The sequence below is a fragment of the Camelus bactrianus genome, chromosome 13 (assembly GCF_048773025.1).
Source record: "Camelus bactrianus isolate YW-2024 breed Bactrian camel chromosome 13, ASM4877302v1, whole genome shotgun sequence".
Classification (NCBI taxonomy): Eukaryota; Metazoa; Chordata; class Mammalia; order Artiodactyla; family Camelidae; genus Camelus; species Camelus bactrianus.
Genome location: NC_133551.1, coordinates 62,751,483 through 62,770,417, shown reverse-complemented (window position 1 = coordinate 62,770,417; position 18,935 = coordinate 62,751,483). Strand labels below are relative to the sequence as shown.

Below are 18,935 nucleotides of genomic sequence, written 5' to 3'. Positions count from 1 at the left end.
TTCCCCTTCCCTGCCTTCCCCTCTCTGCTCCATCGCCCTGGTGAGTCTACCGTCATCTGTAAACTCTGCGGTCCTGACCTGTGGGAGAGTTGCAAGAAGACACTAGACAATTTTTATGAGAGCTCTGAGCTCAGGGTAGCTGGCCCCTCGGTACTTTGTAGCCATTCTCCTTTGCACAAAACCCACTAGATTTTCTAGGCTGCTTCTTGCCTGGCTCTTTAAGGGAAAGGATAGTGTCTCCTCCATCTCTGAGGCCCTGGTCCCTATTCCTGAGACATTTGCCTAACTGCAGAGAAAAGCAGAGGGGTAGAAGCGAGTAAGGGAGCCCAGGCCTCTGAACTCCACCTGACAGTTTTCTCAGCATCTAGGGCTGGTCCTTCCATGTCACGGTGGGGCTGGGCCAGTCACAAAGGGCAGGCCGCATCAAACCCAGGGCAGCCACAGTGCATTGTGGCCGGGGCTTTTATGAGCCTCATCGTCCAGTTATAAAAGCCAACCTGGTCCTGCCCCGTGGAAAGAAAACATCTATCAAAAGCTCTGAGTTGAACACAACTGGATTAAGGGTGTTTGCTGCTTCCAATGTGAGCTGTTTGCAAATCGCCCGAGAATAATGAATGTCTCAAAGGACTCAGCAGGTCACCTGGGGAGGGCACCCAAGACCCTCGGGACACTCCCAGGCACAGATTCACTCTGCCTCGGGGATTCCCAGGGTTGGGAGGGGTAGAGGGGCAATTTTTTCTCGTCATTAAAGGGCAGCCGATTGCCTCTGGGGTGGAATGCAGTATCTGTTTAACAGGGTAGTGGGAGACAGATTACAGCCGCTTAGGAAGAAGCATCCCATATCTAATTGAAAATCCCAGGGGAACTTTAGGTGGGTCCAGCGTAATTACCCAAATTGGAGTGGGGCCAACAGGGCTTGCATTTTCAGCTCTGGCTGTGACAGGACAGCGTGCCTGTGCAAAACCAGTGGCTTGAAAACTCCAGGAAGCAGATCAAGGGTTAGAAGGATGTCAGTGGGTGGTTCACCTCCTTGCTGGCGTGAGTTGGAAGGCAGCACCTAGGAGGAACTATTTTGATCTCCAAAAGCCCTTACCCTCATGCACCCTGATCCACTGAGTCATTGCTGTGACGGATACTGAAAGCCTAAAGTGAAACCTTGGCTGATACTTCTCCTCTGAAGACCCCCCTGCAAGCTGATAAATCCTCTTAGCTTTTGAGTCAGCAACGCGGCCATAGCAAAGAGCTACTCTGTGACATGTCCTGGAGCCCAGAGTTGGCCAGGCCTGTGCCCCTCCGACCCCCAGCACAGCATCTGTCCTGCAGGGCCACTCCAGAAACATCAGGTGAGTGTTGAGGACTCGTTCACACATGTCGATAAAAATAAAGTCACACACATCGAAAGCTTACCATTTGCCAGACCTGATGAGTGATGTGGGTTATTCTATCCTTGCAAGCCCATTATAAAGTGGTCTTGCCCCAGTCTTCAGAGGATGGATTTGAATTCCCGGGGAGTTAAGTGACCCCCACTTCTGCTCCCAGGCTCCCAGGCTCCCAGGCTGGTGACTCGGGGAGGCGGAATTTCGGGCAGCATTACTTCCTGCGTGAGCTTATACCCATGCACCACCCGGCCTCTGCAGCCCAGCCAACCCCAGCTCAGGAGGCCAGCAAAGGTCAGTAACATGGGACCAGCAACTCCATTGGGAATTAATGTCTCCCCTGGTTCTTCCTGCAGCCTGAAGAAAACAGAGCCAAAATAGCATTCTTGCAAACCGCAACCCTACCCGAGAGTGGGGAGCTAAGCACTTTCAACCAAGCCTGTGAAACCCGGGCTGGCTGTTCTTCCGAAAAAGAAACCCAGGGATGATTCTCAGGTTCTCCACCACTGCTCCAAGCAGCCCCAGAGATCTGAATATGATTAGACTTGATGTGGACAAAGTCTCAACGTATAGAGGGGGAGGAAACCACACAGAACTTCCCTGGGGCCTGAGGCCCCCAGGGAGGCCCCCAGGGACTCCTACCTCTCTCCAGGGTCACAGGAAAGGAAACAGAATTTGAATTTGAGAGACTGGGGTCTGGATGCTTCTACCATGTTCAGCTGTGTCTGATCCTTATATTACATCCCTTTCTTCATCATTCCACAGAAACAGAGGGACTAAAATATTTAGAATAACCAACAGCATGCTTCAGTTTAATCACCGTGTTTTTAAACGAAATTACAGAATTCCCAACTTCAGCCTTTCCATGTCAACTCAAAAATACAGATTTTGGGACTTCCTCTGTGGGTCCAGGCTGGCTCCATGTTCACTGCCCCTGTGTGCTCTCCTGCCTGGTGAGCAGAGCTGGGGTCACAGAGTGTCAGAAATGGAAAGACCTCCCCTCTTTCCACACATGGAGGAACAAAGGCCCAGAGAGGCGCTGAGAGCAGCCCCAGGCCACAAACCCAGTCAACACAAATGTCCTGCCATGGAGCCTGGGGTCCCATCAACTCACCAGGGTGAACCCAAGTTTAAGAGACACTGGATTGGCCAGGTCTCTTTACTGTGGGCCTTCTCAGAGCCTTTAGTAAGCTCGTGTACACTGCGATGCTCCCAGGGACAGAGGGCTTGTATGTAGTGCTTCCTAGGTTTATTAACCAAGGATCTGCCTTTCACGAAGCATCACAGAGAGCCAGGACACCCCAGACACTCCCAGAAGTGCCTGCACTGCTGCATGGCCCCTGCCAAAAAGATAGCCCTGGAGGATGTGTGTGGCCACACATCCTTGGGGCCCACACAATCCAGCATGTTTGATCCAGCACTCTGTTGCAAGTTGCTCTGACTTGCTCTGGAATCGTGCTTGGGTGAGCCTGGCTAACAGTGTGTCTGGTGTTCTGTTTGCCTGAGCACCCCTCAGCCCTCAGCACAGATCCAGCATCCAGGGCCTGACAACTGACAGGTGCAAATGCCAGAAGATGAGAATAGTTCAAACCACTCGTCCAAACATGAACAAAGGCCGAGTGACACTACTCTGGGGAAGGCATTTAAACACCAAGTGCTCCCCACTCCCCTGGCACCATTTCCTGGAAGAAGCTTCCAGATTTAGGGTAGGGGCTTGAGCCACCAAACTACAGAACGGCTGTATTCTGTATCCTCATGTATCCTCTCTAGGGTATAGAATAAGAGCAGCTGAAATAACAAGAGTAATGGCTATTTTCAAGCACTTTCTCATTTAATCCTCACAGAACCCCTGTGAGCTAAGGTTCTTATCTCCACGTAGTAACATGGAAACGGAAGCTCAGGGAGGGGAAGGCTCTGCAAGACACAGAGCTGTGATTCACACTCGGGTCTGCTGACTCCTCTCACCCACTCCACTTGCGGGCACTGCAGGGGAAAGGTGGTGTGCGGTCGTGCCTGAAGCCAGCCTGGAGGCACGAAGCCCCTGAACGTTTGGAGAGAGCTTGTTCCTGGAGACTTTTCCGCACTAGTCCCCAGCCCTGCAGCCTGTGAAGGGTCAACCTGCAGGACCCAAGAACCAAAGGGCAGAAGGGACTTAGCTGGTGGAGTTCATCTGAGGCCTAAATCCTGTCTCCAGATCCCAAGTTGAACTCAGCAGGCCCATGTCTTGCCCCTCTCCCTGGGCTGATGGTCAGAGTGGACCCAGTGATGCCAGCCTGCCTGGGCTGCCCAGCCTTCTGACCCACTGTGACTATGGGCCCAGCCACCTGCCTGACCTCTGGAGGGTCCTGGGTGGCTATACCCCTAGTCCCAGCCCTGCTGGCCGGCCCTCTCAACAGCCAACCCTGCCTGGAGAGGACAATACAGAGCTGAGGTCTTAGAAAGTGGCAGGACAACCGACCTTGATGGCACTTAGTTCTCGAAGTTCTAGACCCATTTGAGAAACATTAAGCCCATGAGTGTTTGAGCCCCTGAGGGGAAAGTAACATTAAACGTACAGGACCTAAAAAATGGTAATGCAGATCCCTGTCTTCACTGTTAAAATTTGTGTTGAGTCACCATTTGTACCTACTATGTCAAATATATATTTTCAAACTTGAAAGGAACTTTGAGATGTATTATCCCCACTTTACAATTACAGGGGGGTTAGTACAGCACTGATGGTCACATAGCACGAAAACAGCAGAGCTGAGGTGCACATCTGGCAGGTCTGACCAAGACAAAAGACTAGGATTTTAGCCTATCAGTACAAAACTATGAGAGCTTACTGCTTCCATATAGCCTGCCACCGCCATGGAGATTTTATATTATAAAAATAGAATAATGTCAGCCCCAGGAGGGTACAGCATCCTGGGGGATGTTCTGAGCCTGGTTCCCAGTGGTACCTCAAGTTAGCTGTGAGGACTTAAGCAAACCTCTCGGCCTCACCGAAGCCTGGCCTCCTCCTCCATGAAGTAAGAATAATCATTCCCCCGATAGAGTTGTCATGATCATTGAATAAGAGGTCAGGCTTCTGGCATATAGTAGTTGCTCAATAAATATTATGTCAACAAGCATTTATTGAGCACCTGCTGTGTGTCAGCAAGGGACCGAGGAGAGCAACTTGGCTCGTGTCTGCCAAGCTGAGATACCCTTCCTTTTCTCCCCAGGTTAGGGTCCCTCCGCAGAACCACCTTTCAGAAGAAAGATTAGAATGATCAGGACTCACGGGATGAGAGTCTTTTTTTGAACTTTGGTGTGATCGTTCGGGTTGTAATAACCGGGTCCTGGGCCTGTCGACGTCAGGTTTAATCCACGGCCAGTTTTCGATTTGAAACAAGACATCAATATCTTTGGTGACTGCTTCACAAGAGATTCGTTGACATTATAATGCCCTGAGGAGAAAGAAATGTTAATACAGAATAAAGAACGCTTCTCAAATAAATGAAAAGCAGTGCCTGCGCCTGAGAATACATTCAATGACTACAAGGCAGTATCACTCTGGGGCCCACACTTTGCCTGCGCATTTTGACCCCGGCTTCCAAGTACTCAGAAATTAAGGAAATCATTCAACGCGGTGGAAAAGCTCTGAGCCTAAAGATGTGCACAACCCCAGCAGCTACAGTGTGAGAAAGGATGGATAGCCTAGAAGTCCAAGCACGAGGGCACAGGTATGGGAAAACAGCCCAATCTGGTGGAACGTCAGCCCGAGGGTGACAAGTACAAAGACCACAGAGCCACATGGCAGTGTTTTTGAGAATAAAGGTGAGTGAAAAAAGTAAATTAAAGCCTAAAAGTCTATACTGTATATACTATGACATTGATGTACAAATGGGTAAAAATAGGTGGGGACCCAGAACAGTGGTAAAAAACTATATTAGGGGTGGCTTTGTGAGTGGGGAAAATATTTCAAATTTTCTGAACATTGTAAAGTTGATTTTATGTTAAAGAAAATGGACTCTTCCATGACAAAAGAACTGAAAACAACAGCATGGGACATTTTAGCAAGATTTTATTGAAGTGGTGACAACCCATGGTGGCAAAGATGAGGAAAACAGATGTCTCACAGAAGCAGGAGGATAAATGAACTCTGTGCTGAAGGGCAATTTGGTCACAAATATCAAAAACCTTAAATATTTTACATACCTTTTGACTTGGCCATTTCACTGTAGGCAATTTACATAAGGAAATAATCTTGATTGTACACAAGCTGTGAGCTACAAGGATGTTTGCTGCCACTCTATTTACATGAGTCATCAGTTTAAACAACCTAAATCTCCAACTAGAGGGCATTTGTTCCTTAACTCATGGTATCACTGGACAATGGTATACTATGCATCCATTAAAAAAGGTGTTCTAGGAGGATTTTTAATGTCATTAAAAAAGTGTTCCCAATTATATGCTTAAGTTAAAAAAAAAAAAGAAAATAGGCAGAGGGTACAGCACAGTGGTAGAGGGTGTGCTTAGCATCCTTGAAGTCCTGGGTTCACCCAGTACCTCAATTAAAATAAATAAACAAACCAAATTGCATCCCTGCTCCCAAAAAAAAGCAACTAAAACAACAACAAAAAACAGCTAAAAATTACAAAAAAATGTAAAAAAAGGAAACAACAGATGGCCCTTTAGCAACATTTATAATATTGATATATAGCTCTCAAATTATCTTTGTTTCTTTTTCACATATATTTTTATTCCCTTTACCAAAAAAAATTTCTTTTAAAGCAATACTTGATTATAAAAAAGCTAAAAAGCAGAAGCAAGGGGGAAAAAGCATTCACGCTCCTGCGGCCCAGAGAGAGCCGGGGTGTGCTCTCCGCTGTGTCTGCTCCCCGTCTTTCCTGCGCTCCCTGGACGCGCTCTCACAGTGAAAATTCACCTCTGTAACCCACGTTTTCAGCTGACACTTTAACACAGGCATTTCCCCGTAACAACCTTTTTCTTTAAGGAGAAATAGAGAGGAGGACACTGGGGAGGATTGGGGACTTGTGCTTGGCACATCCAAACTTTAGAAAATCCAACCAGCCAGAGTGTAAAGGTGGGCATTTTGCTCAGAACTGAAGGCGGACCAGAGCCGGCCCTCAGCCCCTGAGGCCCGGCACCCGGATCAGAGGAGGCACAGCGAGGATGCCAATTATTGCTTAACATCTGTTTTTTTCCCCACAGGCAGACCTAGAGGTCAATGCAGATCGTTTCTCACAGAGGAGCAGATTCCCCAGGCTCTGGCTCCTGGCAAGTTTAAGGGACCTGGGGGAGTCCTGAAGGCACCAGGCATCGAGCTGGAGGCGGGGGTGGGGGCAGAGGAGCTATGGGACCCTGGGCTAGTGACCTGCTTTCTATATATGATTTTTGCCTGTAAAGTGGGGAAATAATAATGATAATAATAGCCCACACTCTCCGAGCACATCCGTGCCATGCAATGCTCCACGGGACTTTGAGAGTGTTCAGTGAGTGGACAGCCCTGGCCCACAGTAGGAGCTCAGCAGACTCTGGTGCCCACTTCTCCCCTTCCTGTTCTGTTACAAGGGGCTTGGGGCCCCTCAGGACCCAGGAGGGAGCAGCTGCCCATCCAGGGCTCACTGGCAGGACCTCTGGCCCAACCCCAGAGATGCAGGCTTTGTTCTGTATAAACAAACAAGGTGGGGTTTTGCCCATGGTGATGCAAGGCAGGGAGCTTTGGACAGGCTTAGCCTCCTAATCAGGGATGGTTTTCTTATTCAGCTTCAGACTGATCTTCTCAACTTTAATCTGGATTTGCTGAAATCTGACATGCGCTGCAATTTTATCCACACCCCCCCTCCAAGAAGTGTGACTGCAGAGGCAAAACTTCCCAGCTCCTCCTCTGGGGTCTGGGGTCCAAAGCTCCTCCGGGGTCTTCAGGACCCATCTGGGAAGATCTCATCTGCCCAGTGCTCCTGGAGTGTGGGCTGCTGCATGACCAGATCTCTCTGGAAACTCGTCACTAAGGCTGGTGCGGACAGGAGGTGTGAGGGCACAGGACAGTACACCACCGCTCCCCAGCCCAGCAGGGAAAACATTTGCAGGCAAACTCTTGGGTGTTCCCGAATCCTAGAGGCTTCGGAATTCACGCTGGGATTATGGGGGTAAGAGCTCCTCAGTCAGACACCTCTGACCTTAGGCCTGCCATTTATTAGCTGTGTGATGTTCAGCAAGTCACTTCAACTCTCTGAGTCTCCATTTCCCTACCTGAAACACAGAACTGAGAGTATGGCCCTATGAAGACAGATGTGTGAGGACTGCATGGAAAAACTTAGCTCCGAGTAGGCGCTCAGTAAACAGAGCTATTTCCCATCGTTTCTTGACATATGATGAAGTTGCCTTTAGGCATGGGAGGAGAGGAATATTGCACAAAGGAATATTACAAGGTGTGCAATAATCTTTGAAATATTGTCTAAGGATCAGGACAGAACGCCTCCCCCGCCTCCCCCGCCTCCCCCGGAGTCTGTGATGGGGTATGCACTTGTGTGCACTTCTAGCGTGAGAAGCCACCTCCCCACCTGGCTGCCCAAAGCAGGTGTGCCCAGTCTGAAAGGGAGGTCAACATGTTAGGCATACAACTCCTGCCTGCATCTCCTCTTCCCCCAAAGCCTAACTCCTTTCAAAGAGACTCCCTGTGAAGGAATGGGGGCCCCGCAGATCAGATCTGGTACATGAACCCTTACGTCAAGGCCAGTGCAGGGCGGCTGCTTACCTGGGGCAGGCCCTTTTTCAGTAATGGTGAAAAGTCCTCTCTGGGTTTTGGACATGAACCCGGCTCGGGCACAGACATTGTTTGTCTGCTTGCAGCAAGAGACAGAGGCCTGCGGGGAGAAAATAAGCACAGTGTGTGTGAAGCCTTCCCTTTCTTTGACCTTGTCGTTGTGCCTGGATGAGGGGCACCTGGGGGTAAAAATCAAATTTAAACCCATCCTCAGAAAATAAGCAGATATGAGCAGAACAGGTCACACCGGCTGTGCCTTCACCACCACCCCAGGAGTAGAGGGCAGTGAGTTTGTCACCACCACCAAGGGTCTGGGGACCCAGAGAGCACAGAGGATGCTGCCCTGACAGCTGGTAGACCCAGCTGGGGCTCTTACTCAAATGGTTTAATTTCTCTGAAATTGAGTTTTCTCATCTGTAAAATGGCTCGGATACGCCCTGCTGTAGTTGCTGTGGAGTGTTGTTGGGGTGGGGGTCGGGGGACAGGGGGTTGACACAAATCATCTGTGGGAAAGCGGTTTTTTTAAAATGTGTGTCATGCTACATATGAGAATTAGTTTTTCTTTTCTTTTTTTCTTTCTTTCTTTCTTTTTTTTTTTCTTTTTTTTTTTTTTTTACAATTTTTATTCTTTTCAGAACACTTAGTCCTCCATATTCCCACCCTAATTCCTCACTGCTCAAACAGTCCTACCCACGCAGGATCTGAGCTATACAAAGAAATTGTGTAATTTAAGATTATGATCGGGTCTGTAAGCACTATCTTGTCTCGACTTTTCTGGTTGACCCGGGCAATATACATTTGAGAGTGTCCAGTGTGTTCAGAGCTCTAAAAATAATTTTTTGGGGAAAAAAAAGAACTCTGAGATCATCCTTATGTTACACACGAATCATAAATATTTTAAATGCCAATTTGCAGTCAGTCTCCTGTATTCATTAGATAAAAGATGCAATAAAAATCGTGCCTGCAATGGCTGGGGATATTTACTGAATGAGTGAAACTATTTGCTGGGGCCAGGATGGTTTGATTTTCTGTGATACTCCTTTGTCAAAAAAAAAGTTTCTCGAGAAATGCAGATGGCATTTTGATTTTGTGTTGACAAAGGCAGAGGAATTTAACTTTTCCCAGGGTCCTAATGGCCAGACTGCATGCAGAGAGGGCAAACAAAAAGATCAGATGGAACGGGCTAATTACTGGACACAGGGAGAGGAGCCAGGATGCCGGAGAGGAGGTAATAACACGGTAGCAAGGGAAGGGCCTCGAACAGAGCAGTGGGGGAATCACGGTAAGCAAAGGCACAGAGGCCCTGACAGCCCTCAAAGCAGTGTGGCTAACAGGATTACCGCATTTCTTCTCCTTGCCAGTTGACTCAACCTTTGTTCTCCAGGTCTGAAAAAAGCCTCCTGTAGACAAAACACTACTTCAGCTTTATTCCTCACCCAGACAGAAAAGCAACTGAAAAGGGGGACATTTTTGTATACACTGAGTGTGTGTCACTGGGTGATCTCACCATTAGACTAAGAAAATAGCTCCACTGGCAGATTGAAAAAGAATGGAAACACATTTATTGTATAGTCAGGAGAAAAAATAAATTCCCAGATACAATTAAGTAGCAAACACACCTGTACTGTGGACAGCATGACCCCAATACTGAGGGAAGGACCAAGGCGGGAAGAGAGTATGAACAAAACTGCCCCTGGTTTTTGATGGTGGTTTGCTTTGGGGAGCAGAATTATTAGTTTCTGGTTCATGAATTTCTACAATGCTTGTTTTTATTTTATGATGAGCATGTATTATTTTCAGAGCCACATTAGGACAATAATGAACAAAAAAAAAACGCAAACTAAAATTGATCTGTTGGGGAACTTCATTCAACATCTTGTAACAACCTATAATGAAAAAGAGCATGAAGAAGAATATATACATTTATAACTGAATTACTATGTTGTACACCAGAAACTAACACAGCATTGTAAACCAACTAAACGCCAATAAAATGAAAGAAAGAAAGAAAGAAAGAAAGAAAGAAAGAAAGAAAGAAAGAAAGAAAGAAAGAAGAAGGAAGGAAGGAAAGAAGGAAGGGAGGAAGGAAGGAAGGAAGAGAGGGAGGAAGGAAGGAAGACAGGGAGGGAAAAAAAATTGATCTGTTGGCAGAAGGACAGAGTTCTGACTCGGGAAATGGTCATTGCTAGATTAACAAAGAAAGTTCTCCCTCCAAAGTCATAAACATTTACTGCATGCTTACTGCACACCAGCCTTGAGCCAGGCATTGGAGATATGGAGCTGGCTACCTCATTTATTATCTACATTAACACCATGGAGTAGATATATAGCCCCATCTTACAGATCAATAAACTGAGTCCTGAAAGGTTAAGAGACATGCCCAAAGCCACACACTTAGAAAGTGGCAGAGCTGAGATCTGAACCTGAGCCCATCCCTTAAGCATTAACCATACTGTTCTGCCTCAGTGACCACAAAGCGATGGGAACTGGCGAAGGGCTACACTTAAAAAAAAAATTCTCTGATATGATTTATCCTGTAAGAATCTAAAAAGTAAATGAATAGTGTCTGCAGATAAAGTACTAAATAATACACTCATTGTTACAGATGAGAACACTGTCCTGGAAAGGTTATGTGATAGGAGTGATTACAATAAGCACTGACCGGGGCAGTGGTCTTCCCACTGCTCCATGCTGACTTCCCGGTTGCACACATTTCCCTCTGGGTTCTGCAAATTCCCTAAGAGACTCCTGCACAGCCTCAGGTAGCCACTGGGTACTCAGCAAATGCTAACTGGTTCCCCCATTGCATTAAAATGCTATTTCCCAGAGCTCCCCACTTCTTTTCTATTTTAGTAAACCATCCATTTAATATATATCTAGCAAGTATATGCAGTGTTCTTACATTGTAATGGTTTGGTGCGGGAGTTTCAAATTTGAGAACTTTCTCGAAGCTTGGCAACTGGAACATGCTGGAACAGGAATTACTGAAGTCTTTCTTCGAAGCGAAACGTGACGGGATAGTGTATGCATTAGCTGCAGGGTATTTAGAAACGATGGTGTCCATTCGGGCTCGCTGTGAGAAGAGAGTCAAAGGAATCGGCATTGTCACATAATCTGGTGGCTCCAAAGGACACATGTCAAAAAGACAGTGCCCAGCACCAGGTCTAAAAACATTTTATAAAAGGGGAAACTCTGGCAGCTAACAATGATAAAGTGACCTTGGGCTTTGAGGATTTGCTCTTAGAAAATGCAAGCTCAGACCTGTGTTGACTTCTGTAAACTAACTCAAATTATTCATCCTATGTTTGGGACTTGGCAAAAATAATTTTGCCATAAAAGCATTTCCACCCAATCCTGTTTCAGTCCACTTACACTTGACTCATCAGCTGTTGGGTGATTTATATGATGGGAAGCCGTAGACTTTCTTCTTCCAACCTTGATTTTCTTTTGAGTGAAACCTCACTTTTTGTTTCTAAGGTTAAATAATCTGAATTTCCTAAGTAACAAGTTTGCTTCTAACGTCTTAAAGGTAAAAGGCTCCTAGGCTTGCCACCCACCCACGCCTCCCATCCCCCACCTAATCACTGATTTCAGAAAACCCCACAATATTTTTGCTGTTTCAACAGAACCAATCCTACTCTTTCCGATAAGCCATGATAAACTATTTTCAGTTAAACCCACACACATACACACACACACAGAATCAATGTTTGCCAGATGAGAAAGGACAAAAGCCATAAACACTGGTGATAACATCACCTTACCCTGGGATAGTATGGCAAGTATTGAGGTCTGATAAAACAAATTTTTTTTTTCATTATTTTATGGTTGAGAACATTGCCTTGGGTTTCCTCCGCTGGGCAGGGGTCAGTAACAACATAAGCACCGGAGGTGGGGGAGGCTGGGGGAAGGCACTGGTGCCCACGCCTGGTTTACGGGCCACCAGGGGTACGTGGGTGGATGTGCCACCAGAAGCAGGTATATTCTTGTCCAGAATCTCAGCTGTTCAGATTCTCACCCAGGTTCAAGTCCCAGCTCTGCCTCTTCCTCCTAATTGTAAGGACTCATCGATGTTCCCAGAGGTGACATCACCTGAGCCTTGGACTCACTTTACCTATTCATTTGGGCCAACAGTTAACCAAGTACTCTCCACGGGTTGTTGCACTGAATTATCATGACAACTCGCGGGGAGTGGATACTGTGATCATCCCCCCTTTACAGATGAAGACACTGAATTTTTTCAGCTAGCTTCCAACATTCTCACCAGGCAGTCGGCGTCCCCGATATGCCTCGGGTCAGACATCCCATGAGAAAAAGGAATGGGCCCAGGGGAGTCACGGGCAGCTTGCTTTCATTTACAAGATGAGCTGCCGATAAACGGCTGGGGGAGGTTTTAGCTCAGGGAGAATCACTGCCCGAAAGCCCCGATGCCTGACGGTGTAGGCACAACTCTACTCCCTCCTTTTAACTTCCATGAAGCAGGGTGGCGAGGTCAGCCCTTCCTTGGTGCTGCTGTTTGTAGCGTGTCTATCCTGAGCCACCCGACAGAGTGGGTAAGCGTGTTTTTCCAAAGGGCTATTTCCTAAAGCATGTTCTTGGCATTCCAGTCCTATGAGATAGGGTGTGTTGGTGGTAGCGGCAGCAGGCAGAGTTCCAGGGCCAAATACATTTGAGACATCTCACACCATGTTCTCACTTGGAAGATTCACAATACACGTTGGTGTAGTAAATACTCTAAGAAGGTCTGAATTAAAGAAACCTGTCTATTTGTGTTTAAACAGACTTTCCCAACCTTCTTCCATCATAGAATCTTTTTTGGTTTAGAATACCTATTAACATACTCTTTGGGAAAAATGGTTCTAAAAAATTCCCATTTGAGGCAAAGATTCAAAAAGCATCATAATAGAATTGGTCTCAGCGTCTAGCTAAAGTGAGCCTCACCCACCAACCCTCCGGCCCCTTTCTTTTAATTACCAGGACTATGGTCCCCAGTCTGGCCACATGCTGGCATTTATGAACCTCTCTCCAGCACATCCTAACTCTTCTCAAACCACTCCTGCCACCGTGCAAATATAGAGATGCCATAAAAGTCTCCCCCGACCTGCCTCATTTAATTTCCAAGTCAGCCCTCTGAATAATTCTGGAGCAAAGCTTTGGAATACAGAAGCTCTTCAGTTTATTTGGACTTAGACAGATGACAAGTCCTCTCAAAAGCTTGGGTACATTTGTTCCAACAGTCTTCAGGAAGTTTCTAAAATATATCAACCCACAGAGTTTTCTGGTCAGCCTCACCCAGAGTCACAGTCCTCCTGGCCTCCAGTGTCAGTAAGCAGGGCTATTTTTAATTCCCTCGGAGTCCTGGGATCCAGAAACATGAAAGTCACCAAAAGAAGGGGTGGAGGAATTAAACTCCAATCTAGCTCAGAAAGGAACAAGGCGAGTGGGGCCAGGGGTCTCTGGACGGATCTCCACCAACCGCGGAGGGCCCTGCTCAAAGATACAGGAACTTAAGTGTTCATACAGGGAACAATGTTCAATATCTCAGGGAACTATGTTCAGTATCTTGTAATAACCTTTAATGAAAAAGAATATAAAAACGAATATATGTATGTAGATGCATGACTGGGAAATTGGGCTGTACACCAGAAATGGACACGTTATAACTGACTGTACTTCAACTTAAAAAATAATAAAATAAAATAAAATAAAAAATTAAGTGTTTATAAGCGTAAATACAAATCCCCATATCTGTCACATCGGGGAGAGGAAGCCTGAACAACTCAGTGTCTGCCTTCTCTGGGGCTTGGTCTGAAGTTTACAAAGACCTAAAGGCTGATTAGATCTTGCCACATACACATCTTCCCTTGGGCTCCTTCCCCTCCAGACAGCTCGGCCTGATCCATTTGGAAAGTTACTGCACCTAAAACCTAGCAGGGAATTGATGGTGTGCTCTGATTCAGTGCCTCCTTTGGCACCAGGCAGGAATGGGCGGTGCCACTATTTGCAAAGATGTTCTAGAAGAGAAAACCAAGGTGTTGCAGGAAGTATTGTTTGTGACTCAGGTGGTAACAATCATAACTTTTAACATGTTTATAATGCTCTGCAGTTTCAAAGAGTATTTCCCTCATTGCAACGTTAATTTGCCCAGCGCCTCCAGGGAGTCTCCACCATATGAGGCAACTAGGACACAGAGGGTGACGTGCTTGAGGTCACATCAAGAACCCACAGCTGAGTCAGGATCGGGTCTTAAGTCTTGGCTCCTGTGCCAGGCCGTGGTGAGACGGCACTTCTTTTGCCCCATGTTTCTGAGTCTCTGTACTCGTAGGGCTTGGAGCAGAAGCAGAGGTAGAGGCGTGGTGGTTCTGTGGACTCACAGGGGGCATGCGCGGCCCCAGCGTCTTCGCTAATGGGGAGTTAACTCCAAAGTCGGTTTGCTCCTCGAGTATTCAACTCTGCCAAGCTCAAATTCCAATAAGTGGCTGCCTTCAGTGTGTCTTAAATGGTCTCTTTGTGTGGTTTAAAAAAAAAATCAACTCCAGGGTCAGGCATCATAATACATTTTTACAAGAGATTATTATAACTTTTAAAGGGACAGGCAGCACGTGTTTTGCTGACGCCGGAGCTTGGGTTTGCTTTCCTTTTCACTCTCCCGTCTCAGCTAGTCTTACCCTACTTTGACCCTTTTCCCTTGTTGTATCTATTTTTCTCGCCCATTGATAAATGTTCAAATAGAGACTATCCTTGCCCGGGTCTGGTCAGGGACGTTGGCACTTGGTTTAGCTACTTGATGGTTAGAGCCTTCCACAGAGACAAAGCTCCATACTTTACAAAGGAGAGAAATGAGGAGGAGAGGGATATTACTAAATGTCCAGCCTGCTGCCTGCTTTCTTTTTGGTCCCATCAGATTTCTCCATGATGAATAATCCAGTTAGACTATGGAAGGAAAAAACTCATATTAGGGCAAGATGTATAATAATAACATTTTCCTATGCCTGAAACTCTGAGGAAAGCATGTGCTAGTTCATTCCATGAGGACAAAACTGGTTTTGGATGATCAGGTCCTGAATATTTTTCTCACTTCTCTTCCCACTCTGGCAATGCGTTGCAGTGGAAAACATTACTTAAAGAAATAGGCTCCAATTTACCTGCATGAAATCTGAGGAAGCAGTTACTCTCCTAGTTGGAACCACGGGCCTTTGGGGAGAAGGGACTGGATGTCCAACATATGATTATGCAACGAATGAAGGAAAGTACTGGGCAGTTAATGCCCTCATTGGGAGAAGGGGTTCTTACCATGGAGGGGAAAGTGCACGTCCCTTTCTTAGACAACGAGACACTGTCGAACACTGGGGATTGGTGAGTGACGTTGTAGGATCCAGGACCTGGGATGTCATCCTGAAAGGGAAGAGAAACATGATGTCATCGGGATACTTTCAATTCCGTGGTGCTTTTCTGCAAGCTTTACATCCATTAACGCTAAGCCTTACTGTCATCCTCTGAGACAGGCACCACTGCCACTTCCCGGCTGACAGCTGGCTCCACCATTTCCTGACCTGCCGAGACACCATTTCGGTTAACAAGTGCTGGGGCTGGGATTCCAACCCGAGTTTGGGACCCCCAAAGCCCTTGCTCTTTCCACCATGGTGTACTGCATTCTAGAAGAACGCTGCTTAAAGAAATGAGCACAAAATGGGGTCCTGAGCATGGCGGATGTGCGGGTCAGCATGTGCTGACTGGGTACGCCAAACCCACGGCAAGGGAAGGGTGACCGACTTCATGCTAACCACACCCCACCTGACTCAGCTTCCTCTTCAGCCTTTCAGAAGAGAAACCAGGGAGTGTTTCTGTTTATAAAGCAAAATGAAACAAAAACAACCTTCATCCCAAACAAGACCATTTCTAACTCTCACACAAAGAGAGGCAGGCTCATGGGGCTCAAGTGCTAAGTGATGCAGGTATGTTTGGGAGGAACAAACAAAAGCTTGGTTTCTAAGCTCATTTCTGCTGTTGCAGGTAATTGGGCTTGCATCTCACTTCCCATGCTAGTCACCAGGGGGAGGTAAATGTTGACAGAGGTTGGCCAAGCAAGTGGTGTGAAATGATAAGGATGCTCCACTGTCTCCAGAGTTTACTGGGTGCCTGGTTGGTGCCAGGAGCTTTTAAAAGGTTGTCTCATGCTATTCCCCCTGTAAGGAAGGGATGCCCCCATTTTACAGATGGAGACACTGAGGCACATGGAGATGAATTTTCCCAAGGCCCAGCTGCTGTAAGTGGCAGCACCTGAATTCAGTGGCACATGATGATGTACACAAGCCTTGCAGTAAGTGGGAGTATTACCAGGTTCCACTTTAAGGGAAGTGGGTCCACAGCTAGTGGAGGAGAGCAGATTTGAACCCAGGCTGCCTGACTCATGAGCTTGTTAACTCCAACATCTGCCATCCGGGGTCCCATCTCCACCATCCCTACTACCACCCTCAAAGCAGAAAGAAAGCTTAAAGCACCATCAGGGCCTTCAAGGACTTTCCAGTCTGGCCCAAACAGAACTTTCCTTTGTGGAGGGGAGAGCTGATTCACCCAGCAGATCACCACCTGCACTCGACACCCAACTCAGTTTTCTGAGCCACTGGAGGGAGATGTCCAGCTGTGGAGAATTCAAGCTTTCACCTGAAACTGCTAGAGGAGGTGGATGGCTCTCCAGGAAGGCAATAAACACCCAACCTTTCACCTTTGGCATAACAGTTCACGTGACTAATGTTTCCCAACGTTGATGAGTTCAGCCTCTCAGCCTATCCCAGGGAGCAAGAATCCAGGTCACAGCTGCTGTGAACTCAGCCAGCCCTTGGCTTCTTGGCCAAGACCACCGCAGAAGGCAAAAACCAAATAAACAAACCAAAAAACAAAAACAAAAACAAAAACAAGGTTGGGGGGTGCTGTGGGGAGGGAGAAGGGAAGAGAACTGTTTATTTGAGCTCTGCTGACTGCCTGCTGAGTATGCTCTGGGCTGGGGCTAACCCTGTTGTCCCCTGTGCCTGCCTCACAGAGTGAGGATCAAATAAATCAGTACTTGTCCCACCAGCCTCATCATGACTTGCCTTCGAGTTGTCACAACAGCCTCAATGGAGCCAGGACCCCCCCTTGGGGGTTAAAGTCCTTAAGAGTGGGATCGAGCAAGAGCTGATTGGCTGCTCTGTTCACATCCCCCACCCAACACACATCTGGGCAACATTTGGCTGAAATGCACTTTGAGAGCTCTTCTGAAGGATCAAAGTCCCAAACAGGCAGCCTCTGCATGTGCCAAGGATGGGTCACAGATCAACATTCACTTGACCCTGGGATAGGTTTAGAGAGGTAACGAAGAGGAGGGGAAGAGGCAGAGCAGGGCATTTACCTCCTCACCCCAGACATCTCCTTAGGTAATGGGAGGCCCTAACGTCCCACAGCCTGGAGCCAGTCACATCTGCACACAGCCTGGATTTGCTAGTCCTGATTCCATAGATTTTGTCCAATTAATACTTTCAGGTTTGTTAAACCATTTGCAGGTTGGAAAATGAATTCTCTGCTGGGTCATTGGCTAAAGCCCAAACTCAAGCTGCCTTTTGACTGCAGGGATATTCCGCCTTGCTTTGGTCTATTTTGGGGGTGGTTAGCTAGTGTTCTTTCGGAGTGCACAAGATGAACGAAAACTAGGAGTTTGCTGAAGGGCTAGAGGTATATGACAGAGGAGGACACGCCTGAGGCAGAAGCAGAGCCCTGCCCCATGGTTAACTCACTGGCAAAACCACACAGGAATCTGGGGCTCCTGAGGGAACAATTTCCTTTTACAAGTGCCTCTGGTCTTAGGGCCTCAAGACAATGTGCCCGTCCACCCTGCTGACTTTATTGAAGGTTACAAAGCCTTTTCTCAGGCTGTTGGGGCCAAAGTGGTGAGAAGAGAATGGACCAGAAGCAGAAGAGTTGGCATCTGCCCCCAGGCCTGTCCCCTCACCTGTGAACCTGCAAAGAGGCAACTGGGGGGACCAAGCCCTGTGGTTTTCAATCGCACTCCAGGCCTCCACGAGGAACCCAGGGAAAGGGGGCCAGAGTTGGCAGCGGCTTCAGGAAGCAATTCCCCTTCACCTGCTCCACCAACAGGCCTCAGCATGAGATGCTGTCACAGAAGGGGCCCCTCTGCTGAGCCCAGGGACTTAGGGGTCACTGAAACCCTTCTGGTTCCAACTATCTACAACTCTGAGATGTGCCCCTTGTAAGACACCCTCCCTTTCTGTCCTCTCCCTTCCGTCCAACCTGCCCCTCCAACTCCATATACTTATGTCTGGCATCAGAGTTTCCATGTCTCTGATCACAGAGAAGGGAGAGAGAGGTGCGGAGTGTACTTCAAGCAAGAAAATGAACATGTTTTTGTTCAGAATCAGGGAGGAGGTCAGAAACGAAAGGTCCCTTGGAGCCCTAAGGGAGCAACCAGGAAAACGAGGATCAATTCTCTTGAGGAGATTGTTTCTTAGTGGCCTGGGTGAAGAGCAGGTGTGGGAGAAGCAGGAGCAGCTAGCACACTGGCCACTTGAGCAGGTGGAAGTGGGCACCAGGTCTCAGCCCATCGCTGGCCTGGCTGGACTGGGAACACACTCAGACAAGAGAAGCTAAACTCGCATCTTCAAAGCGTCTCTCGACAATGGTATCGTCTCTGAGAGCATCCATGCTCCTCTTGTGCAGAGCCCTGCTCTTCCTTAAACCTGGTATCAGCCCATTAGCAGCCCTTCGAAATCCTCGGAATGGCATGTGGGCAAAGACTCAACTCAATGAACATG

The 18,935-nt window shown here is 47.5% G+C and overlaps 1 protein-coding gene across 2 annotated transcripts in view; it reads right to left on the bottom strand.

Moving 5' to 3' along the window:
* STPG1 (sperm tail PG-rich repeat containing 1) overlaps positions 1–18,935 on the bottom strand; it is a 37,636-nt gene that overhangs the window by 6,070 nt on the left and 12,631 nt on the right. The window contains exons 1-5 of one of the 2 annotated variants that reach the window (XM_074377156.1): positions 15,618–18,906; positions 15,424–15,525; positions 11,033–11,203; positions 8,122–8,230; positions 4,642–4,807 (exon numbers count right to left, since the gene is read on the bottom strand). In XM_074377156.1, coding sequence (XP_074233257.1) covers positions 4,642–4,807; positions 8,122–8,230; positions 11,033–11,203; positions 15,424–15,525; positions 15,618–15,698 — 629 coding nt within the window. In that variant the 5' untranslated portion in view covers positions 15,699–18,906. Of the gene's footprint in view, positions 1–4,641; positions 4,808–8,121; positions 8,231–11,032; positions 11,204–15,423; positions 15,526–15,617; positions 18,907–18,935 lie in introns of those variants that run through there. The other variant, XM_074377157.1, reaches the window with a different exon arrangement.